This window comes from Aspergillus luchuensis, chromosome 1 (genome assembly GCF_016861625.1).
Source record: "Aspergillus luchuensis IFO 4308 DNA, chromosome 1, nearly complete sequence".
Lineage (NCBI taxonomy): Eukaryota > Fungi > Ascomycota > Eurotiomycetes > Eurotiales > Aspergillaceae > Aspergillus > Aspergillus luchuensis.
Genome location: NC_054849.1, coordinates 2,985,724 through 3,012,591, shown reverse-complemented (window position 1 = coordinate 3,012,591; position 26,868 = coordinate 2,985,724). Strand labels below are relative to the sequence as shown.

At 51.7% G+C, this 26,868-nt stretch overlaps 11 protein-coding genes across 11 annotated transcripts; 5 read left to right on the top strand and 6 right to left on the bottom strand.

The window, feature by feature from the left end:
• Positions 1-227: 227 nt before the first annotated feature.
• On the top strand, positions 228-2,125 carry AKAW2_11042A (uncharacterized protein; the record flags this gene model as incomplete). The annotated part of the gene is made up of 2 exons (XM_041681256.1): positions 228-351; positions 405-2,125. 2 exons carry the CDS (start codon positions 228-230, stop codon positions 2,123-2,125), a joined length of 1,845 nt encoding a protein of 614 aa, XP_041537762.1.
• An 865-nt stretch (positions 2,126-2,990) lies between these two features.
• On the bottom strand, positions 2,991-4,229 carry AKAW2_11041S (protein kinase domain-containing protein; the record flags this gene model as incomplete). Its single annotated transcript, XM_041681245.1, has 1 exon — positions 2,991-4,229. One exon carries the CDS (start codon positions 4,227-4,229, stop codon positions 2,991-2,993), a length of 1,239 nt encoding a protein of 412 aa, XP_041537761.1.
• Positions 4,230-6,693: 2,464 nt separating this feature from the next.
• On the bottom strand, positions 6,694-7,335 carry AKAW2_11040S (SRPBCC domain-containing protein; the record flags this gene model as incomplete). The annotated part of the gene is made up of 1 exon (XM_041681234.1): positions 6,694-7,335. The coding sequence occupies one exon, from the start codon at positions 7,333-7,335 to the stop codon at positions 6,694-6,696; it is 642 nt and encodes a 213-aa protein (XP_041537760.1).
• A 646-nt stretch (positions 7,336-7,981) lies between these two features.
• pgxC (putative extracellular exo-polygalacturonase) lies at positions 7,982-9,304 on the top strand (the record flags this gene model as incomplete). The annotated part of the gene is made up of 1 exon (XM_041681222.1): positions 7,982-9,304. The coding sequence occupies one exon, from the start codon at positions 7,982-7,984 to the stop codon at positions 9,302-9,304; it is 1,323 nt and encodes a 440-aa protein (XP_041537759.1).
• Positions 9,305-9,499: 195 nt separating this feature from the next.
• On the top strand, positions 9,500-11,007 carry AKAW2_11038A (uncharacterized protein; the record flags this gene model as incomplete). The annotated part of the gene is made up of 3 exons (XM_041681211.1): positions 9,500-10,781; positions 10,848-10,879; positions 10,957-11,007. The coding sequence occupies 3 exons, from the start codon at positions 9,500-9,502 to the stop codon at positions 11,005-11,007; spliced, it is 1,365 nt and encodes a 454-aa protein (XP_041537758.1).
• Positions 11,008-11,958: 951 nt separating this feature from the next.
• Positions 11,959-12,963, bottom strand: AKAW2_11037S (uncharacterized protein; the record flags this gene model as incomplete). Its single annotated transcript, XM_041681200.1, has 5 exons — positions 11,959-12,070; positions 12,149-12,522; positions 12,592-12,659; positions 12,737-12,773; positions 12,835-12,963. 5 exons carry the CDS (start codon positions 12,961-12,963, stop codon positions 11,959-11,961), a joined length of 720 nt encoding a protein of 239 aa, XP_041537757.1.
• A 552-nt stretch (positions 12,964-13,515) lies between these two features.
• Positions 13,516-15,639, bottom strand: IDP1 (NADP-dependent isocitrate dehydrogenase; the record flags this gene model as incomplete). Its single annotated transcript, XM_041681189.1, has 8 exons — positions 13,516-13,940; positions 13,993-14,489; positions 14,548-14,584; positions 14,635-14,773; positions 14,830-14,863; positions 14,925-14,935; positions 15,039-15,074; positions 15,322-15,639. 8 exons carry the CDS (start codon positions 15,637-15,639, stop codon positions 13,516-13,518), a joined length of 1,497 nt encoding a protein of 498 aa, XP_041537756.1.
• Positions 15,640-17,139: 1,500 nt separating this feature from the next.
• Positions 17,140-20,208, bottom strand: ADE3 (C-1-tetrahydrofolate synthase; the record flags this gene model as incomplete). The annotated part of the gene is made up of 5 exons (XM_041681178.1): positions 17,140-17,248; positions 17,314-19,841; positions 19,903-19,940; positions 19,997-20,017; positions 20,085-20,208. 5 exons carry the CDS (start codon positions 20,206-20,208, stop codon positions 17,140-17,142), a joined length of 2,820 nt encoding a protein of 939 aa, XP_041537755.1.
• A 969-nt stretch (positions 20,209-21,177) lies between these two features.
• tif34 (translation initiation factor eIF3 subunit i) lies at positions 21,178-22,430 on the top strand (the record flags this gene model as incomplete). The annotated part of the gene is made up of 4 exons (XM_041681167.1): positions 21,178-21,204; positions 21,333-21,839; positions 21,899-22,015; positions 22,071-22,430. 4 exons carry the CDS (start codon positions 21,178-21,180, stop codon positions 22,428-22,430), a joined length of 1,011 nt encoding a protein of 336 aa, XP_041537754.1.
• A 2,183-nt stretch (positions 22,431-24,613) lies between these two features.
• On the bottom strand, positions 24,614-25,161 carry mbf1 (multiprotein-bridging factor 1; the record flags this gene model as incomplete). The annotated part of the gene is made up of 2 exons (XM_041681156.1): positions 24,614-24,922; positions 25,006-25,161. The coding sequence occupies 2 exons, from the start codon at positions 25,159-25,161 to the stop codon at positions 24,614-24,616; spliced, it is 465 nt and encodes a 154-aa protein (XP_041537753.1).
• Positions 25,162-26,020: 859 nt separating this feature from the next.
• Positions 26,021-26,794, top strand: AKAW2_11032A (uncharacterized protein; the record flags this gene model as incomplete). The annotated part of the gene is made up of 1 exon (XM_041681145.1): positions 26,021-26,794. One exon carries the CDS (start codon positions 26,021-26,023, stop codon positions 26,792-26,794), a length of 774 nt encoding a protein of 257 aa, XP_041537752.1.
• Positions 26,795-26,868: the final 74 nt, after the last annotated feature.

The following is a 26,868-nucleotide window of genomic DNA, read 5'->3' as shown; positions in this document are numbered from 1 at the left end:
TGCAGAAGTTGGTTCTTTTAAGTTCGGCGGAGCTGCAAAGAAGATCGGCCGGCGAGTCGCGCTGGTATTTGTTCTTCTCCATCTCTCGGCTTCCGCTCCACCTTCACTTCCATTCTTCTCGTTCGGCCGCCCAACCATGACGCCGTCCGCCAGGGTCCCCTTCCTCGAATACCAGAAAGGCTGATCGCTCTGCATCTTGGTCTCGTCCGCAGACCTGGTGCCTTACAATGGCTCCACGAGCCTCAGCCCTCGCACGGTTTCCGCTTGCGAAATCCATCGCCAAGTGCTTCCCCGGCCACCTCAAGCGGAGAACCAACAGGAAACCGGAGATTGTCAGTGAGGAGCTATGTGGTGAGTGCAGCTAATATATTCTTCCTGTATTTTCTAACACCTTCGTTACACAGATCATGCTTTGCAGCGCCTGTCACCGTACCTCCTCCGCAATCGGCCGTTGGACATCCTCGACCTGTGGCCTGGAGCTGGCCTCTGGTCATCCAAGATCAACCGCCTTCTCCAGCCGCGACGACATGTCCTCGTTGAACCCGAGCTGCAGAACTTCCGACCGCTGCTAGACCCACTGGCCCAGAGCCATCCTTCCTACAAGTTATTGTCCATGGACGTCTTCTCCATCGGCGACTGGAAACCTGTGCTCACGGAGCATTTCCCGGAACAAGGGCCCGACAATGGCGATCATACCGGTGTTCTGCCAAAGAACGACACCCTTCTAGTACTCGCGAACCTTCCCGCCACGACCTCCGACAAAGACCATTTCACCGCAGGCAGATGGTGGCAGATGTTCATGGAGACCTGTATGCAGCAGACGGGACTACACTCTTACGGGGCTATCCGATTGCTTGCGTCTCTACCATCGACAGAATCGCAGGCCATCATCCCCCGCTACGTCGTCGATCGCCGACGAGTATCGCTTTGGACGGAGAATGTCGCGCTCCATACCTTCGAAGTCGCTGCTCCTCAAGACGAGAAGTTCTGGGTTAACCACAAGGGGTTCAACGTCGCCATAGACAATGCCGCGCGTGTCGCCGAAAGAGCCGCCGAAAAGAACATCACCACACCCCCTGGGAGGGAATTCCAACCTCTCCTCCCAGCTCCGGAGAGCCCCGACCCCGGCCGGAAACCCGTGCCCTACACACCACGCATCAGGACTGCCCTTCACGACAGATTCTGCGAAGACATCCAAGCCCTGGACAACATGGACAAATCCACCCCCGGCTACGCCGAAGCCAAGAAGAAGCGCAGTCGCGCGCAGACCCGACTCAACCGAGACAACCGACAAGCATACTTCCTCCAGCAAATGGTCGACCAGTCCCGCGAAATCGACGCCCAATACGACGCTCTATCACGAGCAGCCGCCGACCCCAACACAACCTCCGCCGACTTCAAACCCATCCTCGACAAAATATCCGCCCTGCGAAGCTCCATCACCGACGAAGGCCAGGAAAACTACCACGACCACCTCAAACAATTTCCCCACATCCACGACAGCTACCGCACATCCCTCCGCAGCAACAACAACTTCGACGACGCGCTCCTAGCCTGGGACCGCCGTCCCTTCGAGCCCCTCCTCATCCACCCGGAAGAACTCTACCCCCAAGGCATCGACCGCAGCATAGTCTACTTCGAACCGAACCCCAACTCCCCCGTCATTGAGAAAATCAACTCCCTCGACCCCTCCCAACGCGGCGACGCCTTCCGCCTCTTCGAGACCCTCTCCCTCTCCCTCGGCCGCGGCCGCGAAGCCCTCTCCGTCGCTGAAGTCCTCCAACTCATCTTCCCAGGCCGCTCCACCAACGACATCGTCAAATCCATCCCCAGCCTAGCCGAATATGCCGCGAAGACACCAAAACCAGACTTTGACAGTCTCCCGAAAACCATCCACGGGGGCAGCACCGACCCGGTAACCAGTTTCCAGGAGAACCTGGACTACGATCTGAGCGATGTGCGCGTACACATCCTCTCGACGTCGACAATCTGGGATATTTGCATCGAGTACCAGCGCAGCGGGGTCTCGGTGTCGAGTGTGCAGTTGAATCGGTTGTTCGGGGGGACGTTGACGTCGTATAAGACGGGGGTGCATCGTGAGATGGTGAAGAAGAGACTTCATTAGGAGAGTTATCTTTGGGTGGTTGGATGGATGGATGGATGGATATATTTGTATCTGGTTATGAGATATGTATAACTAGCATGTACTATATGTAGTATTATATGATAGATGATAGACTCTTCTCAAAAATTGATAGAACATACAAACAAACAACTAGGAATGAAATTTGTATATGGTGCAGTAACATAACCTTAATCCGAGCCGGAGTTGATTTCAATCAAGAGCACTGAGAGATTAGTTGGCGAGATCATTACTTGCTTTACAACGACTGACACCATTAAGTTCGATTGTTTTGGCGTCTTCTAGTTCAATGACTCTGCTGCATGCTCTAGCGTAATGGAGTTAAAATCCCATGTGAGATGCTTGTTCGGTGGAAACATCAAATGGCTATCTGTGATGGAAATAGTAATACTAGGTATTCTTGATTCGAGATAAGCCATAGTTGGACCTAAATCAGGGGTCTAGAGAGCATACTAAGGAAGGGTAGGTCCACATGGCTCCACAAGTGAATTGAAATGCAAGTGGCTGTTGCCATTATTGATACTTCAGGTAACTATCTGGGAAGAATGAGTCATGTGGAAATGTAAATCTTGTTTCGTCTGCACATCTATTCTAACGGGTATCTTGAAAGTTTCTGGTAGAAGTTGAACATAGTAAGAAAAAAGAAAAGAAAGAAGTAGTGCCAAGAAGATAAAAGGTGATAAAAACCAGACAAAAGTCTGACAAATATGTGAAAGAAAGATTAGAAAAGAGGCTAGGTGAAGAAATGGCCGAAGTAGAAAAGTCCGAAGATAACGAGAGATTAAAGGTAGTCCCGAGATAAGAGCGCGGGATGCGATAACGAAAGGAAGGCAACCATGAGTCAAACTTAGATCGTAATAGACTCGACCAAATTAACCCATTCAGCAGGTTTGATGCGCTGGCTCGGGTCTTTGAGGATTGCCGGTTTGATGATTTGTTCGACGATCCCGTTGCGCGGTATGCGAGATCCATTCGGCCCGGAGCGAGCAAACTCAATCACGCGGTGGCCTTCACGGGCCATGGCTAGACGCTGGAAGTGGTTGGCACCCGGGTAGAGGAGCAGATCGCCTGTAGCGGCAGCCAGTAGAGTAACGGCTAGAGAGAAGACATCAGACTCTGGGGTTGGCGCCACGTCTGGGGATTTTAATGATGAGACACATAGAAGCTCCGGGGCTGTGAATGGTGGTGTTAAAGCTGTCAGAGCCGTGCCCAGACTGCTTTCGGGAGAGGAAGAATTGCTGATAGGGTGAGCGGAGGAGAAATCGGCAAACAGCGGTTCGTAAGGGAAGTGGTCGGATTCCAAATCGTCGTCGTTTGAGCGTGCACGGAGCAAGATGTTGTGAGGCTTGATATCACCGTGTACCATCTGCGGCCCGTCATGGAGCCAGCACAGACCAGTGATGAGCTTCTTTGCGAGGTCATACCACTGGGTCATGCCCTGAATGGGCTCGAACATGGTTTTGGTGGTCTTGTTCTGCAAAGCCACAGCGGCTTTTTCTTCGATATAGGTCGAGAGTGCCAACGGCACTGCTGACATGACGATGGAGTGAGAGTCTGCGATATATCCTTTGAAGGGAACAACATGGTTCTGTGACCCAGCGACACGGCTGACCCGAGTCAAGGCGAGCGCTTCGGCATCCAAAATGGAGTGCGCATCTCGCCTTGCGGGTGACTTGACTGCTACCGTGCGGGCTTTGACAGCTGGAGAGCTGGGAGGCGTAAGCAGGTAGGGCTTGGAGGGCTCGCAAGGAGTTGCTTTGTAGACAACGCTCCAGAGACCGCGGCCATACTCGACAGGCCGGCCTTTGGGGTCCTTGTGGTATTCCAACTCATCCGTGAATGAGTCAGAGGTGGACACCGTGCGATCTTCCGCATCGACATCTTTAAATTTTCCTTCGACAGGCGACAAGAATGGACTGGAAGCCCCAGAATGTAGGGTGGCAACGCTGCCTGAAAGACTCTCGTCATCTACAGTAGGCGTCACCGGAGGTGTCAGTCCGGGCACCACTAGAAGAGGCGGCGCGCGAGTATCCGTATCATGTTGAGTGCGAACAGAAAGCGGGAACGGCAAATGCGTAGGAGTCATGATGAACAACTCTGAAGAAGCAGATGCCTCTGTGAAGATCGCAAGAGGCGGGGATAGCGGGGAAGGCGACAGTTGAAATCGGTGCGACGGTTTGGTTTCAGCGCCGATAGGACCAGGGATCTCCGGTCAAGAGGCGCGATAAGAAAACGCCGCGTATCTATACTGGACTGGCGCGAATACGAGATAAATCACTAGAACGTCTGCTGGTGTCGCTGGATTTCCGAGGACCTTGAATAAGATTTAAAGAAGCAATAGCAGTGGGCATATAGCCAATGACGAGGCAATTGGTGGCAAGCCGGTTGGATGACGTCGGCACCGGGATTCGAGTCCGCCTGGCGCTTAAGACTGACTATTGATGGGTCAAGGTGCAGGAAGATGAATAGGACAAGAGACAGCGGACTGATGAGGACTGCAACATATACATGGTCTAGAAGAGCAGAACAGAAGGATAGAATCAGAGTGAAAGTAGAAAATCAACACCAAGCAGGGAGTAGAAAAATTTGAGGAGGCGACGAGTCTCGACCCGGTGGATTTGGAAAATGCAAATTAATTTATTTTTTGTTCGAAAAGAGAGGGAGTAACTGGATAGATCGACAGAAAGAGCGATAGCTTAATTGTGCCCGAGGAACCATGGGTGATTACAGCAAACCGTCGCAAGTAACCGTGACATGCCAAATAGATAGTTCAGTTCCACCCACCGGGGCGAGTCTGGCCTGGCGGGGAGACCATTTTCGTAGTCCCACTGACATGCTCGGAGCAGCATCGGTCCTTTTCGGGTGTGCATTTTCTATCTCTATTTCGAGGCAGCATGTTGAAATTGGGAGGTAAAACGGGGAAAGCAAGCCGGGGTAAAGTTTGATGAGCAAGAAAGCCGCAGCGGCAACCGGGAGAAGTAAGAGAGAGCCATGAATGCGACTGCAAGAAAAGAGGAAAAAGCGAGACTGAATGGAATTGCGACTTTCGCGTTTCTCCTCCATTTGCACGGACACTATCCCCAATTGGGCACTAGTCTCCCGTCGTTAGTTGTCCGGTTGTCCTAATACGGCAAGCCGGTGGGTCTAGCTGGCCCCTCAACCCTCGAATTTCGTGCAGTTTTCTACTTGTTAGTTGACTTTAGTCTCCTTCTCACCCAGTCATTCGGGCACAAACGGCTGTCACCCTCGCATTTTCGCCCTGGATGGCCGTCGCAAAGGGTGAATGAACAACCATAATCCCATCCTTGTTTTGTGGTGTCTCCACCCCCTAAAGGAAAGGATGACGAAGACCGTGAAAAGTGTGACACACTATGCTGCAGGGATGACCATCTCGAGGTCTTCAAATTCCACTATTTCACGCGCGTCGTGGCGTCTGCTGGACACTGTAGGGAACATACAGTAGATACATTATGGTCGTGGTCTCTCAGCCAGCCCGAGACTAGTCGATCTTATCGTAACATCCCGACTGAAGGAAAAAGAAAGTAGGACTCCGTTACATGGGTACATGCAGACCATGGCTCATCCACCCTGCGGTAGTCCTGCAGGAGCCCTCTTCTTTCTGCGTGGATGTATCAAACGGTAGTATAGCGGCCCCGTTTCAATCTGGCGAGGGTCCCATCGCATACTCCAGATCAGGAAGGATGAACGAAAATTCGAACCTTCGATGGTGGCTGCTTGAAAGGGGGGAAAGACGAGGACGAACCCAAAAAAGGCCTGTTCAAGAGACAAGAGACAGCCGAGGACGTAACCCTCGGACGGGGCCTCAGCCAATCTCCATCCCCACGTGGGTCATGGTCTGCCAGGGAAATTGCCTGCCATTGAGACGCTCTTCCAATCTCCACTTTGCATCCGACCTCCTACCAAACTCAGTCTTTCTCAAATAGTAGTAGTTTCAGTTACTGTCACATCAGGTGCATGACCCTCCTCCCACTGGCCATCGTAAGCCTCGCATATAACTACTCAACTAGGGCCATCCTAGTAGCGTGGAGTCATCCTCTGTTTCTTCCGCGACTCCTACAATTCCCTCCTTTCCGAAGTGCTGACACTGGCACCTCTCTCAGCTCCACCCTCTACTGCAAGTTGGGGACAAAGCCTGGCAATCTGATATCTCACTTCACCATACGGGATCAAAGGAACGGTTCCCGACGCAATGACCTGGCACGGAACCGGTGGATGGCTCTGGAATAGCACACATCGCCGTGCCAAGCGCGCACGGGGCCGACGCTAGTTGTGGCTGTAAGGCTGTCTCGGAATCCCGTACTGTGAGTATTTGATCACATCCAGCAGGGACCTTGAGAGTTCGGGGAAAAAAACACTACAGAACAGAGAGTCGAGAGTTTAGATACGTATCCAAGGATATTCATCCAATTTACCCAGCATGCAGCAATCCCTACCAAACCACTCTCTCAGCAAGGAGCCATCCATACAAACTCGTATTATTACTATGTACAAAGTAAAGGGGCACACCCTAGCCTACTAACTAGCTCATCTTATTCCCGCGCCTTCGTCTGCTTCTCAACATACTCCTTGAGATCCTGCAACCACACCTCAAAATTTACTTCCAGCTGAGCCCCCACCATCCAGCGAACCACATACGCCAGGGCTCCATTCTGCGCTTCCCAGTTACGCACTTCCGTCCCCTTTCTCATCTGTCCCTGTTCATCCTGAATATCAACTTCCACGAACTCATGGACCCGTTCCGCCGCCAACAGTGAGGACATGATGCGACCTTGCGCCTGCTTATCAAGAACCCAAACAATGCGACCGAATTTCTTGCTCTCGCTGGGCGGATCACACTCTGTCACGACCAATGGAGTATCATTGCTCGCCTGTGCACGCTGTGGCTGGGACGAGCTGGTCGGCTTCATGTTCACGTGATACGTCATCTTCGTCCCGGCCTGGAGAACGGGGGAGAGATCGCCCCCTTCGCATCCGGAGTGCTCTCGGATAGTCACGGCAGGGACGAATCGATTCCATGAGGGAAAGGTAGAGGTGTCCATGAGAGTATCCCAGACTTCTTGCAGTGGAGCATCGATAATTGCGACGCTCTGGCAGTGGCCGACAGCTTCGGATGCAGGGATATTGGGTGTCGGCATTGTTGCGAGCGCCGACTTGGGTGTGGGGGCGGTCATTTTGAAGAGAGCTAATTTGTAGGAATGTAGATGTGAAGTAGATGTAGGATGGGACTAATATTCCAACACGCGATAGTAGAGGTAGCTAACTAGCAAGAAGCTATGACACTGACAGGAGAAGTTTCGCTCTGGAATCCCGGCTCCACCCCCATGTGACCCCGGATAAACACTTGCACGCCGCCATCGCATCCCTGCAGCATACCAGCTCTCTCACTTTGTTTGACATCAGCAGTCAATCTACTCCTTTGTCTATTTTATCTATTTTCTTAGGTGCTCTTTACGTACACTTCTCTCATCATGAACGTCCGGGGAAGCAGGAAGATAGCTACCTTGGCTGTCTCTGGGCAGCTCTCCACACTTGGCTAACTGTCACAATTTCTCCACCAATGCCAGCCTAATGCGCTGCTGTCTTGGTTGATCTATACGCCGATCAGGTCCCGCGCATACTCTACTTGCGGCCTCTTCAGGAAATTTCCCGGTTAATGGACTTGAGAAACATGCAAATTTCCGAACGCTTGTCATGTCTAATGGCATGGCAGTTGAGGACCTGAACCTCGAGACGATACACCAACTTGAGATATAAGTAAGGGTGAGTATGCGAATGCTACTGGCTAATTAGTGGGTTATTGTCTACTCACGCATCATCATGTCTGTTTTCAAGGCATCACTCCTATTCCTTCTTTCTTCGTCACTCGTCCACGGGGTTCCACACTCCAGCAGAGCATCGCGAAGCCAACAATGCGTGGTTCCGTCTAAATATCAGGCATCAAATGGAACGGCTGATGACTCGTCTGCCATCTCCCAGGCTTTCGCAGAATGCGCAACTGACTCGGTTATCATCTTCGAGGAGGGTGTAAATTATAATGTCTTCCAGCCGATCACGGCCACCAACCTCAGCAATGTGGAGATCCGGATGCACGGCAATCTGCATCTGCCACAGAATATAACTGCAGTGCAGAATATCGTCAGTGACGGTAGCTCTACATGGTTCACCTTGGAAGGGCCCAAGGTGGACTGGACTGGTCCCGAAGACGTGAATAATGGCTGGATCGACTCGTATGGACAGCCCTGGTGGGATGCGAACCCTGCGGGTAGTTCAGGCATCGACAATCGTCCGCATCTCATGAGCTTCAAGACTAGCCAAGCGACCATAAAATACTTCAGGTCCAGGAAGCCTATCGCTTGGAATGTCAAGCTGCATGGACAAGACATTACAGTTAGCCATGCCATCATCGATGCTACCTCGACAGGTAGCTTTCCTTTCAACACAGATGGCTTCGATGTGGAGGGGACCAATATCCAGATTACCGACAGTATCATGTACAACGGCGACGACGCGATTGCAGTAGGCGCGGACTCGCACGATATTCTCTTCACAAGAAACACCATCGGCTACCAGACTCATGGCATGAGCATCGGATCACTGGGGAAAGATCCCACAGACTTTGCCAATATCAGCAACATCCGATTTGACGATGTGACTGTCGTCGATGGCCTCTACGCTGCACGCTTCAAGTCATGGAGCGGAGGTACCGGACTCGTCAAGAATGTGACCTGGAATAACATTAGAGTCTTCAATGTGACGTTCCCTATCTATGTCACTCAAAGCTATAGCGACCAGGGTGCCTCCCGGTCCGGGACTGTCAATGCCAGTTCGGCTGTGATGATGGAGGATTTCACCTGGTCTGACTTTTCTGGCTCGATCAATACGTACCAGCCCGGTGACGGCTCTTGCGTCTCCGACCCTTGCTGGTACAACGTTGGGCTGCCCAATCTGAAGCATACGGAGGCCCTCATTATTGAGTGCCATACGAGCCAGTCTTGTAAGAACTTTGTGACGGACAACATTCAGCTATACCCGCAAGTTCTGGAACCGGCGAGTGTGATCTGCTTGAACGCAACGGCAGCCCTTAATCCGGATCTTGGGTTTACCTGTAAAAACGGGACCTACAGCCCGATATCGACTTGACCGAAGTAGTGTGAAAATAATAAGGAAGCACCACCTGACATATCAGCTTCCGGAAAGCACACCCAAGCTAAGCATATACAATAATCAATCAAAACAACCCACTACTGTACTCTTCTCACACTAAGTATCTATCATTGATACACCATCCACTCGTTTGATAACCAAGATCTGCATATCACTACATTTATACCACGCATGTCCCACCCTATCAACAAATTCCAACCGTTCCCCAATTTCTACGTCTACCGACCAGGTTACATGGTAGTTCCTCTGATTCCCCTTGACGAGCTACCTTCCTGGATCCAAGTCGGCGATTTCGACTGGGGCGATAGCTCGCTCTACGAGGCTATGCTTCCCGCTAGCTTCAACTGTTTCCCCCGAATAGGCGAATACGACGTGATTTGCCATCATTGCTACAAAGACGTCGACAGCTACCATCGCAGCGTATCTGAGAGAAGTGATAGCAATGCTTCTTCTCGGGCCTCTGATCTTCCCAAGGGGCTTGGTGCTCAATTGCCTGCGAATTCTATCTTGTTGGATCCATCCTTTAAGCTTGAGCAGCCGCCGTTTGGGGCAAGCTTAAATGTTAGTCCGTTTGTCGGACTGTGCTTATCTTCTCGGAAAAGACTGCGTGAGTGCTTCCAGCCCAAACAGCCTCGTCCTCCTGGGACTTCTGGTGGTGGACAGCCTCCTGAATCTACTGGTGGTGAGCAGCCCTCTGGGACTACCGGTGGTGGTGGACAGCCTCTTGGGACTGGTGGTGGTGGACAGCCTCCTGAATCTTGTGGTGGTGGGCAGCGTCCTGAACCTACTAGTGGTGAACAGCGTCCTGAACCTACTAGTGATGAACAACGTCCTGAACCTACTAGTGGTGAACAGCGTCCTGGGGGTCGTCCGCCTGCGAATACTCCTGAAAATCCTCCTGACAATAATCCTGCGGATTCGCCTAACCTTCCTGCAAACCCGCCTCTGAATTCGCCGCCAGAGTCTCCGGATCATTCGAACCCTTCTCTGCCAGGGGAGGAGGGAACTCGTCTAGTGACTATGTCACATTCAGACCAAGAACATCGGGCAAGCCAAGCGTCTCAGGCAGCACAAGCGGCTCAGGCATTCCAGGAGAACGGGACTCACCAGACGGGCGAGGGAGCTCGGGCCTTTATGAGATTTCTAGACAGACGGAGAGGTCGTCCCGCATCGGAATCCGCAATCACTTTTACATCTTCCATTCACGCCGTACAAATTACTGGGACAGACCCTTCAGCTGAGGCAGAACAGGAAGGAGAAGCACCTCCCCGGAATCATGCAAACGGAGTCACTCCTGTAGATACGCCAGGCCATGCAGCTTCTGCATCTGCATCTGTTGAACAAGCTCAACCTCAGACGAATGAAGGAGGTGAAGCTGCGACTTCAGGAGACACTGGAAACGGCTTCTTTGGGAGGGGGCGTGCGCTGCCTCGGAATGGACTGAATCGCCGGGGTCAGTTGTTCGAAGACGTGTCTGCGCCAGAAATGGAGATTAATCGTATTGATTCTGTTGTTGCAGGGCCGTCAGGAATTCTTGTTGACACCGACGTGGTGAGTGTCTTGCAGTCTTGCATTATTATTAGCCCGCCATACTCGATCCGCTCTTTCTACAGTAGCTGACTAGACAGGAACAAACTGTTACTCAGAGGGAGGACGCTGAGACAGATGCCGAGGCATAGAATGCTCAGAATGGCGGATCAGAGGGTGAAGTTTCATGATGGGTGGTCTGGTGGGTTTTACAACAGATTGGTAAAGGTTGAATTGGCCATTAAAAGAGGTGTGGGTCATGTAGTATTCTTCAGTATGCTTGATCAATACTAGTAGATAGCACGGTTCATTGATGATTCCCAGTACTACTATTCTCTAATAGCCCGAAATAGACCATTAACATCAGATATCAAAGTGTATACACCAAATACCATTCTCTAAACCCTACTTTATACTGTGACACTACCACTCAGCAAGATTCCCCCCCACCCACTGCGGATGCAAAAACGGCGCACCACTCGACCTCCTCCCACTCGTCCCCTCCGACAACCTCCCCTCCACATCTCCCCAACCATGACTCCCGTCCACCGACTCCGACACAGAAACAGAATCCCACCTCACCTCCCTCATAATCTGAATCCCCTCTCCCCCACTATCCCTCTCCCCACCCCCTTCCCCATGTCCATTCCCATTCCCATCTCCATTCCCATTCCCATGCCCATCCCCAACTCCCGCAGACCTAACACTCCCCGCATCCCCCCAAACACTCGTCGACACCGTACTCCCCGGCGCAAACAACCCCGCCACACCACCACCTCCATACACAGACAAGAAGTCTAGATCCTCATTTCTCGTTCCTCTCCTTGAGATAGACTTCCTCGTCCTCGACTTAGATATCGTGGGTGGTCGTGAAGGAAGCTGAAGTCCCGCCTCCTCAGCTTTGTTATTGTTATTGTTACTGTTAGATCGCGACTCCTTATTATCCCTGTTATTATGGTATGATCGCATTCGAGAAGGAATCAGTCTCGGGAATACCCGCACGAGTAAGGGTCGGAGAGGCGGGAGGCAGGCGCAGGTTATGGCGACGGCGGATTCGATGAAGGACCAGGTTGCTGCGAGGCCGTTTCCTGCTTTGGGGGTTGTTAGTATGTGGGTTTGATTGATAAATGGGGGTAGGGGTGAGTACAGGTAAAGTCAGGATCTCGGAGGAGTCGGACGATGGTTGTTAGGCGGATGATGCTTGTTGCGCAGACACTGTACCATCATCATCATCAGCACCCATAAGATAAGTTTTAAAAAGGGGCAAGGTGGGTATGGGGTAGGGGGATATACAAAAACCCCAAAGCAAAAATAACCAACAAGGCAGCCTTCTGCCTCTTTGGCAGATTCAACTTCGCCAGGATCGGCAACGGCAATACCACAAGGATCAAATCCGTAGTGATTTGGAACGCGGCGTTGAGACACCAGACCACATCCTCGGGGAGACATGTACGGGGCAGGGAAGTATCCCAGAAGGCGTTGATGGGGATGCAGAAGAGGAGGGTGCTGAGGACCATCCAGAGGCCGGTGATGATGACGAAGATGAGGGTGAGGATGAGGAGGATGCGGTAGGTATGTGTTGGGAAGAGGCGGCGGTAGAGGAAGATTAGGGAGAGTTTTGTGAGGGTGAGGGTGAGGTTGTAGAGGGGGATTGTTATCCAGAGGGCCTATTTTATTTTCATTCCATATATTAGTTATCATGTATATATATAGAATTAGGGTTATGGATGTATTACCTTGAGTTGTCTCCTCACTACCTCCGGCGGAAGATCTGCTTCGTTTTCGGCGAGGCCGTTTTGGCTTTCTATTTCATCACATCCTTATCAGTACTAATTTCACTTCTCCTATACCAAGTATTTCTGAGGGTGGTGGTGGTGGTACCTATAACCAAAAACGCAAAGAACACTATATCAGTCGCCTATCCACCGCACATCAGCATTACTCAACCAACCAACTATCCTAGAGGGTATGTATCTCACCAACGACACCACAATCAACAAATCATCCCATCCTGGCTTCCTCACCAACCTCAACCGTGTATACAGTCGCAGCGCGACCGTGATCGTCGCCACGCAAAGGAAAACGATTCCCACGGGCAGGGCATACATCCTGCTGGGATGAACGGGCGACGTCTACTTCCTTCGGAGGCAGGGAGCAGCAGCAGCATCTTTCGAATTAAGATTTGACGATATCACCATCTTTTTTGAATGGAAAAAAAGAATTTGCTGCTGAAGCAGACGTGGCAATGCTAAGCCCGAGGTTGGCAGGCCGGATCCAGATCTATTGCGTCAAGGATACTGATAAAGTCAAATCCCCGCGGATATTGCTGGACTGGGCTGGGTGTGCCACCACATTTTGTGAGGATCCACGGTTCGGTCCGTTGGCGCCCAGATTCATTTGTACTCTTACATCAGTGGGCTGGCTCGGTTAGGAAATGTTCGAGAAAAGTGCATAGTTTTATCAGAAGACTGCATCTATTTCATTATCAAGCATGTACAAGTTTCATGAGACATGGAACAAACATCAGTTGCACTATACATGTGGTTTCAACAACTGTCTCCACCTTTTGTAAAATCTACATAATGCAACCCCTAATTCTAAGAATATCGACTCATCGAGTCACGCTAGCGTTAGTGTATCAATGCAAAACAATCGGGTATTTAAAGGCGGGACTTGAGGTTGGCCTTGAGTCTGCGCTCAACGGCAGCCATGTACTCGCGGGTAGTAACCCAGGCCTCACGCTCCTTGCGGCCGCAGGCCAGAGCCAGATCCTTGGTCATGATGCCCTCATCGTTGACAACCTCAATGCAAGCGCGCTCAAGCTCCTCAGCAAAGGTAACGACATCAGGAGTCTCGTCGAGCTTGCCACGCTGGATCAGACCGCGGGTCCAGGCGAAGATGGAAGCAATGGGGTTGGTGGAGGTCTCGCGGCCCTTCTGGTGCTCGCGGTAGTGACGGGTCACGGTACCGTGGGCAGCCTCAGACTCGAAAGCCTCGCCAGTAGGGGTGACCAGGGTCGAGGTCATCAGACCAAGGGAGCCGAAACCCTGGGCGACAATGTCGGACTGGACATCACCGTCGTAGTCTAGGCGTTTTGGATTAGCATAGCCCTCACACAATTTCAGGGGTAGGCTTACTCTTCAAGGCCATGACGAATCCACCCTCACTCTTGATCATCTGGGCAACCATGTCGTCAATGAGACGGTGCTCGTACCAGAGGTTCTTGGCCTCAAAGTCCTTCTGGTAGGTGGACTCGTAGATCTCCTGGAAGATATCCTTGAAGCGACCATCGTAGCGCTTCAGGATGGTGTTCTTGGTGCTCATGTACAGAGGGAGACCCTTGAGCAGGGCCATCTGGAAACTGGCGTGGGCAAAGCCACGGATCGACTCATCGGTGTTGTACTGAGTCTGGGCAATACCACCACCCTGGAAGTCGTAGACCTTGACGGTCTCAGGCTCGCCATTGACAGGGGTGTAGACAAGCTCGAGCTTGCCGGGGCCGGGGATGACACGGTCGGTGGCACGGTACTGGTCACCGAAAGCGTGACGACCGATGATGATGGGCTTGTTCCAGCCGGGAACGAGACGGGGAATGGCGGGGATGATGATGGGTTCACGGAAGACGGTACCGCCGCTGCAAAGAAAAAATTAGCAATTGAGCTTAACAGCAGGGATTGCAGCAAGGTACGAACAGGATGTTACGGATGGTGCCGTTGGGGGACAGCCACACTGAAGGAAGGGTTAGCCAATGACTCCTTCACATGCTTCGGTATGCGTACTCTTCTTCAGCTTGAACTCCTCAACACGAGCCTCATCGGGAGTGATGGTGGCGCACTTGACACCGACACCATACTTCTTGATAGCCTCGGCAGCCTCAACGGTGACCTGATCATCGGTCTGGTCACGGTATTCAAGTCCCTGCAATGTCTGTCAGTCTCCACCCAGAACACCAATTCTTGCCACAGAAGCCCTACCAGGTCATAGTACTTGAGGTCGATGTCAAGGTAACTAGGCGTAATGTCTTAGTCGATTGACTGGATGGATCAATAATCGGAAGAACTCGACTTACGGCAGAATCAACTATAGAAGCGGGGCCGAGTTAGCGTGTGAAGATGCGGGAGAGAACGGGAGGAATGCATCTGGAGCTGATGCATGGCGGGGCAGCCGAGGGCCAACTACATACCTTTTCTCTGATCTCCTGCCAGATGATACGGGTCATCTAGTAAAAGGGCAAGGTTAGCACATGTCAAAACTTCCTGCTGTCCTGCAATTGAGCCCTGGATCGCCGAGCGATTGACGCTTGGCTGCCAGGGGCCAGGCGGCAGCCGCCGTTATTCCCCGCGTCTGGAATGCGCCATGACGAAAATAATGCGCATCCCGACGAGGGGCAGGGCCGAGATGCAGGATTATACATATATAAAGGAGGGGAGGGAAGCCAAAACATAAAAAAGTCACATCAGACATACCTCATCACCGTCGAGCTCAACGACGGGGTTCTTGACCTTGATCTTGGAGATTTCGGTAGCCATGGTGCGGGATTGAGTAAGGTTCAACGAGGATAGACCGGTCCAGCGGGCAGAAGCAGTACGAGAGGAGAGAAGGGAAGAGGCAGAAGTAAGAGATCTGGGAGAGCGAGTAGAGACAGAGGAGGAAGAAGAAGAAATAGAAGAGGAGGAAGAAGAGAGAAAGCGACGAGCGGAGGAAGAGAGAGGGGCAGAGAGAGGAGGGGAAGCGACGGCGAAGGAGCGGCGCGCCAATGCGGAACTGAACCGGACAGACGACATGGTGTGGGATGGATTGCCAAAGACTCGACAGTAACTGGGCCTGCTGTGTGGGAGGAACCGGGGGAAGTCTGCCCAAGCGGATCAGTCTATCGGGTACGGGGAAACGAGGAGGAGGATCGCAAATCCACGCCTGCAAGGGGGACCGAAACTTGGGGGCAAACGAGAATAGGAGGGAGAGAGAGAGAGAGTATACCCGAGGGAAAGACAAGCAAGAAGCCGTGAAGCTCTCGGCTGGAAGGAGGCGGTGGTGGAGTTCGGAAGCTGCCGTTAAGCCGGACTGGACGAGATGCTGTTGCTGTAAGGGACCTTCACGGGGCAGATCGGAGAACCCGGAAAATCGTTTCTGTTCACTCTGGGAAATAATCTTCCTGCAATAAGCAAGAACCTTCTTCAGGGAAATAGAAACCTGGGGAGGAAGGAGGGAAGAACGGAGAGGAGAGAGAGTGAAGAGAGGAAAAGGCAAATGGAGGGCGCCCCAACACCTCTTATCCGGCGTGGATGTTCCCTCCCAAGGCTTGGAATTGACACACACCCACTTCCCTTTCCGCCCACCGTTGCGACTTTCTGGTCGCCGAAGCCGGACTATTCGACTTTCAGACTGGGGGGAAAAGTTCCCTTCCCTTGGAATTGGCACTACTGTTGCTGCTACTACTTGCTACTAACTAATGGGTCCGGTCAAACTGCAGTCCGTGGTGGCATCAGACCCTCTTCCTCACCCAATTCTGCGCTATTCCGTTCCCGCCTTACGGAGTACTCCAGACTCTCCATTCCTCCCTCCCTCCCTGCTTAATGCCCGCCGCTATTGATCTCCATCAAGATAAGATGAAGTTCTCCGCGGTGCACGTAACTAACTATAACCTCCCTCAGTATACGCCGTAACTCGCAACTTTAAATGGTCACACCCCAATTGCACCTGACAACATCCCGCGTAATTTGCTTTTGGGCCATCCCATTCGCATCCCTGTGTCTGCAACGTTAAAGGCTTAAAGTAGAATTCTCCGACCAGTCCAGCCGATCGCAACCGCTGTTTCCCGCGGCAACGGATACAAGGTAGGTCTCCGCCGGGTCATCAACCACCGAAGTCGCTGCCGGTCGGACTTGCCACTCCCCTCCCCGGAGAACGATCGATGACTCATCCATGATTCCCCACGCCAGGCCTGCACCATACTCAATTATACTCAGTACAGAGTAGTTCATATCGAGAGAATCAAGATAATCTCCACTGTAGATTTTCTACATTGATGCCATCTAACTATGTAATAGTCTTTGTACTATGTATATCGCGGAAAGAGACACTGCAATCCTGTTGAAGTTGACCCTCCTTCAGTGACCCGAAAACACCGGCCCTGTATAGTCCTGCCGTAATATGTTGAAATAACCCTTCCCTTGCCCGTTTTATCATGGCCAAAAAATCTTGCTAGATCAAACAGTAACAATCGATGACATTATGAAAATAGAACCAGTCCCAACTCTAAACACTAATGACGTTGAATCTACCGTCTAGAACAGACCGTCAATCTCTCCGGTCTCAGGGTCAATATCCACATTCAGGTATCCAGGCGCCGTCGGCAATCCGGGGATGGTCTGGATGTCCGCAGCCAGTGCGTACCTATAATCACAATGGGTTAGCTCAATGGATGCAAATTAAAGCACAGAATGAGCCGGGATGCCTACAGATATCCACCACCCACTGCTAGCCGAACGTCCCGGATGGGCACAGTGAAGCCAGTGGGGGCGCCCTTGAGTGCCGCGTCGTGACTGAGCGAGTATTGCGTCTTGGCAATGCAGATGGGCAGGTTGCTGAAGCCCTGCGCCGTGTAGGTGTCAACCTTCTTCTGGGCCAGTTCGCTGAACTCAACCTTCTCCGCGCCGTACATGGCCGTGCCGATCCGCTCGATGCGCTCCTGGATGCTGCCGTTCAGGTCGTACAGGAGCTTGAACTCCTTAGGCTTGGAGCTAGCTGCCAGCACGCTCCGAGCCAGGTCCACCGCACCGGCTCCGCCCTCAGCCCAGTGGTTGGCGGGGACCGCGTCCTCTGCGCCGGCCGCAATGGCCTCCTCGCGGATAACGGCGATTTCGGCCTCCGTGTCCGTCTCGAAGCGGTTGATCGCAACCACCACGGGGATACCATACTGCCGAGCGTTCTCAATGTGCTTCTTCATGTTGACACAGCCCTTGCGCAGGATATCGATGTTCTCCGTGCGGTAGACTTCCGGCAGAGGAGCACCGGGGCTGATCTCAGGACCGCCACCGTGCACCTTCAAGGCGCGCACAGTAGCCACAATGACCACAGTGTCCGGAGAGAGACCGGAAGACCGGCACTTGATGTTGAAGAACCGCTCACCGCCCATGGTGAAGTCGAAGCCAGCTTCAGTCACCACGAAACCGGTCTTGGACTCGTGATCCTCATCGGGCTCCGTACCCGCGAGCTTCAGAGCCAGTTTGTCGGCAATTACCGAGCTTGCACCGATACTGATGTTGGCAAAAGGACCGGCGTGGACCAGGACAGGCGTACCCTCCAAGCTCTGCATCAGGTTGGGCTTGATGGCATCCTTCATCAACGCAGCAAGCGCACCGCCCGCACCAATATCGTCACAGGTGACAGGGTCACCGTTCTTCGACGTAGCAACAACCATGCGTCCAAGACGCTCACGCATGTCCTCCAGGCTGTTGCTCAGGGCCAGGATAGCCATACATTCACTGGCAACCGAGATATCGAAGCCAGTCTCACGAGTGTGGCCTCGCTCTGTAGGAGCCTGTCCCACAGTGATACCCCGGAGGTGACGGTCGTTGACATCCAGAACGCGGCGCCAAGTGATAGTCTCGGGGTCAATGTCAAGGCGAGCAAACCGGCGAACCTCGTCCTCGGTAAGGTCATCGGGGTTGGTCTTGGTAATACCCAGCTTCTTCAGTCTGCGGAACATGATGGGCTGGAACTTGCGCTCGCCCTTCTTGGCGGGGACGAGACGCTTGTAGAGAGCAGCATCCTTCTGAGTGGATTCGTGGAACATGCGAGTCTCAATGGCGGCAGCGAGAAGGTTGTTAGCAGCGGTGATAGCATGGATATCGCCAGTCAAGTGCATGTTGAATTCATCCATAGGAATAACCTGACTGTATCCTCCACCAGCAGCTCCACCCTTGATGCCAAACGTAGGGCCCTGACTAGGCTGGCGCACATTGGCGAACACAATGCGGCCGAGGTGTGCACCAAGAGCCTGCGAGAGACCGAGCGTAGTTGTGGACTTGCCCTCACCGAGAGGGGTAGGGGTGATACCACAGACCAGGATGTATCTACCATTGCGACGGTGCGACAGACGGTCGAGCACACCGAGACTGACCTTGGCCTTGGTGTGACCGTAGGGGTCGAGCTCGTGAGGCTCAATGCCAATTTCCGAGGCGAGGTCCGTAATCTGCTTAGGGTATTGCGCACGCGAGATAGCAATGTCGGAGGGAACGGGGCTGGCCAGCTTGATCGGGAGAGGAGTGATGCGTCTGTCTCTTTGCTTTTCGAAGTACGCCTTGGCTGCGGAGACAACGTTCTCCATCAACATAGCCACGGTCATGGGACCAACACCACCGGGGACCGGGGTGATCTGCGAAGCGACCTGAGCGGCAGACTCGAATTCAACATCACCAACAAGTCGGGAACCAGACTTCTTGGTGGCATCGGGCTTGTAGTTGATACCAACATCGATAACGACGGCGCCAGGCTTCAACCAATCACCCTTGACAAATTCGGTCTGTCCAATTGCAGCAACGACGATATCGGCGGTCTTGACGATGCGTGCAATGTCGGGCGTCTTCGAGTGGCAGAGGGTCACGGTGGCGTGAGCATTCTTCAACAAGTAGCTGACCGGGCTTCCGACAATGTCACTGCGGCCAAGAACCACGGCCTGCTTTCCGGAGGGGTCGACGCCGGCCTCCGCCAAAAGCTTCATCACAGCTTTCGGGGTGCATGGGACGAAGAGAGGACGACCGCCCCTCTTGGCCAGCTCACCAATGTTGATCGCACCGAATCCATCGACATCCTTCTCATCGGCGACAGCAGAGGTGATAGTGTGTTCAGACAGGTGTTCGGGGAGGGGCAGCTGGACGAGAATGCCGTGGATTGAGGGGTCATTGTTGGACTTGGTGATTTCCTGGAGGACCTCGGCCTGCGTGACGTCTTCGGGGAAGTTGATGATCTTGCAGATGATACCGGCCTGTTCGGAGCGAGTCAGCACTGAGTAGATGGAAAAATGGTAATCATGAGTGGTGACGCACCTCCTCTGCGGCCTTCAATTTCATGCGCACATAGGTGCCTGAAATATAAATTAGTCTATACAACCTTCCCACCAACACGATGCCTACTACTTACTCGAGTCCGATCTGCTTCCCACTGTTCATTTTGCACTGTCAGCTTATTTCTCGACCGCGGGGCAGATTTCTGTGACAGCAAGACGCACCCTGGTAGATCACCAAATTAGGCTTGAAGCGGGGGTTCGATTCCTGGATCTTCTGGATCTCCTCTTTCAACCCTGCCCGGATGTTCTTGGCAATCTGGGTGCCGTTAATGTTGGTGGCCGTCATGGCTGTCCTGGTGCCGGAGAATGGACGATGATGACAAGACGGTGCGCAACCAAGCCACTCGCAAGCTAGCACGCCAGGTCTGGCAGATAACGGCGAAAAGCGGATACGAGACGTAACCCCGCGTGCAGAAGAAAATTGGCGTCGAACAGAGGGTGGAAGTAGTGGGTAAAAACGGTGACTGGGGGTAAGGGTATAAGAATGCTTCGCGTTGACAGCACAGCGGGGTAGTGTCGCCGAACGAGCGGGGGGGAAAGGCATCTAATTTGCTTCGTCGGTTGGCCCAGTGCCAACCAGCTTTCCTCGGCCGGGTCAGATGGAGATAGGGAAAAGGTCGATCAACGCAAATGCGAGTAATATCGTTGAATAATTGAAATCATTAGCTTCCAAACAACACTGAATGTCTTCAGTGTCTGCAGCGCTCCCAATTGATCTTTGTGATCTGTTTATATTCTATAGTTCTAGTGGGTGAAAATTGTCCTTTCTGCGACTCTCAATGCCTCCTCCTTTTACCATTGTTCTGCTGTTCTTTTCACAAGACAAAGTTTCCCGCGAGCCGCAACTTTCAGATGCTTCGGACTTTCGGAACGCCATATGTTTGCATTGGGTATAGCGCATAGTTGGCGGTCAGCCCATCACGTCTTCCAGGTCCCAATTGGTAGGGAAATCTTCAGGGCTTGGTTAAATCACATGATGTGTATCATCGCAACGGAAGAACCACGTATCCGGTATGAAGCGTTTCATACAGAACAGGCTCGAACAGGAAAGTCTTGGCGGGCAAGCCCGGACTGTGCGATGAAATTCAAACTAGTCTGACGACGCCGACAACGTGAGCCCGCCAGCACCCCGCAAGGATTTCCGCCTCATCTCGCAGGTCTTAGTCGACTCCGGTTACAGAGGATATATACCTCTGATTCAGCATCTTCTTCCCCTCCGTCGCTTTACCCAGATTCACAGCTTGATCGGCCCAAAATGCGGCCTATTTTGCTCTCCGGCCATGTGCGTTTCGCCTATACCCACCCCCGAACGCGATGATTAGTCGCCCCCCAGAAGCTAGGAAAATGATATAAAAATTGGGAAGTGAAGGGAAATATGGACGAGTGGCTGATAGATATTTTGCTTAATAGGAACGGTCCCTGAACCAAATCAAGTTCAACCGCGATGGCGATCTTATCTTCTCCGTGGCTAAGGATAAAATTGTGTGCGCCTGGTGGTCGGCCAACGGCGAGCGACTCGGTACCTACAACGGACACCAGGGTGCTATCTGGACGGTCGATGTGAGCCCGAACACTCAGATTCTGGCAACCGGTTCGGCAGACAACACCGTGCGACTATGGAACGTGAAGACCGGCGAGTGCATCAAGGTGTGGGACTTCCCTACGGCCGTCAAGCGGGTCGAGTTCACCCCCGATGGAAGCAGACTCTTGGCTGTGACGGAGAAGCGTATGGGTTTCTTGGGTACCATTGCGGTGTTGGACATCAACTACGGCGAGAACTTGACGGAGCAGGCTGAGGAGCCTAGCTTGCGCATCACCTGCACAGAGAGCAAGGCAACGGTTGCTGGCTGGAGTTACATGGGCAAGTACATCATTGCTGGTCACGAAGACGGCAGTGTCAGCCAGTACGATGGAAAGGTGCGGAGAATACCTTTTTTGCCATTTGTTGAAGGGGTTAGATGCTAATTTAAAGATAGACCGGTGAGCAGCTGGAGAACGTCCAGGCCCACGAGTTCGACCACCAGATCAACGACATCCAGTTCTCCCCCGACCGCACCTACTTCATCACTGCCTCCAAGGACAAGTCCGCCAAGGTACATAACCTGCTACTTTGCGTATCATACGACTCTAAATGCTAACCCCAACCAGCTCATGTCTTCTCGTAACCTCGCCATCCTCAAAACCTACGTTGCCGACACTCCCCTGAACAGCGCCACCATTACGCCCAAGAAGGACTACGTGATCCTGGGAGGTGGTCAGGCCGCCATGGATGTCACCACGACCTCTGCCCGTCAGGGTAAGTTCGAGGCTCGTTTCTACCACAAGGTCTTCGAGGACGAGATCGGCCGTGTCCGCGGTCACTTCGGTCCCCTCAACACTGTTCACATCCACCCCGCCGGTACTGCCTACGCCTCTGGTGGTGAGGACGGTTACGTCCGTGTGCACCACTTCGACAAGCCCTACTTCGACTTCATGTACGAGGTCGAGCGCGAGCAGCTGAGGAAGTGAAGTGTGTGACGAAAGTTTTGCAAAGAGTTTTTTTAGTTTTTCCTCCCCCTTATCTTACCTACCTACCAGTTTTTATAAACACGCATCGTGTGTGTATGTGTTCATGAGGCGAAGATGATATCATTTTTCTCCTTTACTTACTACAAAAGAAACCAAAAGTAGCAAGGACAGGCAGCACGGCGGTACGAGAAAGAGACCTCGGGGCGATTCAGGGCATGAGTTCTTTTTCTATCATTTCTTAACCATGATAAAGTCGGAGTTGGTACCATTTGCTTTTCTGGTCGCTTTCTTGTGTCCTAATAAAAGAAACTACATTGCTTCATTTTTCTCTCTCAAGTTCAAAGTAGTATTAGTGGCGGGTACTCATGACTTCGCCCGCGTCGTCTAAGGTCAAGAGGCATTATATCAACATTCAAACTACCTACAACAAGGCTAAGACCGGACCGTCGAATCCTGGCAGTGTAACACTATCGTGCCTCTGATACAATGACTAACTATCGCGAGAACGCAATAGTCGATACCTAGGAAGGACCTTAGGAAGGACTGACATAGGAAAATTGACAGAAACGCAATTAGGGAGCATGATGCCCTAGCTGAGTCACAAAGTAGAAGCTCAACAACGAGGTAAGGTTTCACAAAAACTGTGAATGCCAAACCTGGTACACATCGAATACTACTCTTGTTCACCCATACCCAACAGGCCCCTGAAAAATGAACACGACAAGTGGTACTAGTACTACTCGTCCCAGCCAAAACCTCAAGCAAACCTACCAACGAAACTATAGGACATGTCAGTTCACCATATATCTTGATAGAACATATAACGGTACCGAGGGAGCAGAAAGCAAATCTTGGACAATTGCTTGTCTACCAATGCCAACTTTAGCCCTGAAAAGATAAAAACATAGTCAGCCTAAAATCGAAACAGTAATGGGTTTCATATGTCTACTCACAGTCTACAATCCCTGAAAGCGGGTGTGAAGTGGTTAATACAGAACGCTTTTCAACCCAGCGAAGAAGACTTCAAGTGTGCCTCCTACTTACCGACAGGGTGCTCTAGAGGATGTGATGTCAGTGGACTGAATACATACATATCAAAAGATGTATTCAACATACCAGAGTAGAATCAAGTAAATCGTCGGACTTGTCAGAGTTGTTGTCGCATTCCTCATCTTCCTTTTGGTGTTTCAAATCACTCGAGGATTCGATAGATTGCGCATGCCATCTAGTCTCTCATTGCGAAAGATGTTTTCGTCATTCTGGGATGAACCTGATCGGCAGCGTGTTGGAGGCTGTCAAAGCTTGGAGTCAACCCCTTGTAGTTGACTGCAGCTAGGACCAAGCGGCCGACATTGGCTGAGAGGAAGCAAGACGAAGGTGCCGATGGCACCGAAGAGAAATGCAAAGCGCATGTCAAAGGATGATAGTGAGATAAGAGTTCAGTCTGAGGGAGATTGAGTTCCAAGTTTTACTAGTAGAGCTAGTTAATAGTGAAAGTCAAATTCGACTGGCTGGTTTCAACAAGATTTATAACTTTTACACAGAAATGTGAAGATCCAGAATGCGTTAAGGGATTCTGATCTATTTTGCGTAGGGTTGTTTACTACAATTGTTTGTTTCATTCCTCACTTCATTACTGAGTCAGTACTGGATGTATAGATGAATTATGGAAATCAGTTCCGGGCGACTGTATAGTATCTTCGCCACTTGTTTTTGTCTATTGCAAGACCATTTATCCGTGCTCAACGTGCAACTCAATGTTCTATCTTTCGAATACTCAAAAGATACTCTCTAGGGACACGAATACCCGCAAAATGCACATTTCTATCAATATGTATGATCTTTTCTCTCTCTTTTCATCTTCCCCAAAGATCACATATCACACTCCCCTCATAATATAAAACCAGGCCAGCGCTCTTCCGACCAGCAGAACCACAAACAGCGGGGAATGGGGGATAAAGAAGTAAAGAATCATGGGATCTCATTCATAACGTAACATCCGAAAAGTCTCTCGAAAAAGAAAAGGTCGTAAGTAAACCCGGGGCATGACCAAATAAAAACCGTAAGAAAAAGCCGTCGAAAGAGTAAAAAAAGGGTGATGAAAAAAGGCAAAGTTCAATCAATCAACAAATTTTCACTCTCCATTCCCCCAAGAAAAAGCCGCGGGCTCACCCCCGATCAATTTACTTCTTCTTAGGGAACTTCTCCTGTCCGATGCCCGTACCCCTCAGCTTGACGTTCAGCACGCGCTCCATGGCACTGAGGACCTTCTGGTCCGGAGCCGCAGTACCGCGCTCGAAGTCCTGAACAACAGTGATGGTGGTGTTGCACTTAGTGGCGAGTTCCTTCTGAGTCATCTTGTAGCCTTCCTCGTTGCGGCGCTTCTTGATCGCATCCGCCACCTGGTAGCCAACGGTCTTGGGCTTGACGATGTCGTCGCTGCGGTCGACCTTGGTCAGGTGCTGACCTTCGGGGGCACCGGAGCGTCCGGCCTGTTATTTCTGTGTTAGCCTGGCTACCCCTCTTTCACTGCTTCTTGAACCCAATCGAGGGGCAAATTAAGTGGTATACTTACAGCGTTACCAGTAGCATACTTCTTCTCAGTACCGATAACGAGACCCTGGCGCTGGGCGGCGTTCAAGGCGCTCTTACCCTTGACGACGGTCTCGCGGGTGGCAGGGCCACCAGTGTGTCTGGCTCCAATGCGCGTAACAGAGTCCCAGTCGCTCATTTTGAAGATAGATGCAAAGTTGGTGATAAGATGGAGGTCCTAGAGGTGATGGTGGATTGACTGAGGGGTGTGGTGTGGGTGGAGGATGTGAGGGTGGCGGTGTGTGAGTGTCAAGTGCGATCGCGTGAGGTGCGTCGTAAGGAGGGATGTTCAAGGCCCGCTGAATTTATATCGACGCCACGGAAGCTTCTCGAGCCCTGGGATGGCGGAGTCAGAGGGGCGGTATGCGCTAGTCTATTTTGGGTTAGGGTTGCTGACATCATGGATCGGCCAATTTTTCCCCGTACGTTGCCCGATTGTTGGCTGAGGTTCTGGGCTGAGCCTTGCATTGCTTTGCTTTACTTCGGTAATTATTTTTGGTGAGTCAGAGTATGTCGCTTGTCTGTGATTATTGATTAGGAAGTGAGCTGTTAGATTTGTGCTTAGTGCTGATTAGGAACATCTTTGCTTGGGCCGGTGTTGTTTGGCTGGGATTTGCTTCCATGGCGTATTACTATATCGGGAAGTAGAATTATGTCCTGTATAGTAATGAGTATAGGTTTGAGGTGAGGCGAGGTATGCAACTACAGTATTCTTGACTGGTACTCTCATCCACATCAATATGCCCAGTTCTATTGACGTTTGTTGATATAGATGGTCTGTGAGGACATGAACATCCCCATCCTTCTTTATCCTAGCCAGCATAGTAATGAAGCATGATTCCGTGGTTGAGCACACAAATGCCCTCATCCTGACGCCGTATCTACTACGTCAGTATACGTAAACAACAGTGTCTGGCAGAAAAAATTCTCTCGAGTCTAGAGTTAACCTTAGAAGCACAATCAACGAAGAGCAACGAAAAGCAGAGGACGCCATCAAGATGACAACCCACAAGCTCTCTCCGACTCACGAGTCACATGCGTCGCTGATACTGAGAGAGTCCATTCACAGACCCTTTGATCTAATGTCAGAAATACTCAGGCCTATCTGGCTCCGCGTGCTCAAAGACGAACGCTATAATCTCAGACGCCGTCTCTACGATAGGGCAAGACTATATGAAAAGCACAGGCCAAGCAAGTGCAACATCCAGAAAGACTGGATCAAGCGCTACAAGGAGAACGAGGAACTCGAGTTCGCCCTCCTGCAGCGAATCAACTGCCTGGAAAGGGTCAGATACAGACATAGTAGTATTGAGCCAGAAAATCCCTTCCAGCATGTCCCGGGGCCCTCGGATCCGAAACGTCAAGTCTCCCTTGCAGAAGAGCATTACTACCGGTGCCAGAAGGCATGGAAAGCGTTGACCCTTGACAAGCCATCTGGTCCTATCATCGATGAATTTAACTTCCTTCAGCATCACAGAAATGAAGAGGGCCAAACTTTGGCATGGGAGGAGGACAAGCTCATGTGCGCCTCGCTTGGTGGCTGTTGCGGTCGCAGATGTAGATGCTGTGAGAGACCTCTCCGTCACTATCTCTTGCCGGAGGGTGATCAGAAGGAAATGATTGGATTTCATGGCCACTGTACCGCCGAATGTGGTTGCTGCATGCGTTATCGAGGATTCTACCGACCAGACTCACGCCTCAAAGCCCTTGATCCCGAACTGGCATCGAAGATTGCGGGATACTTCCGCAGCTCATACGTTGGAGACAATTAAGAAGAGAGGAAGAGGGATTTTGAAGGATATTATGCCTTGCTTATTTTGTATTCCGTCATTTATTATTCTGTTTC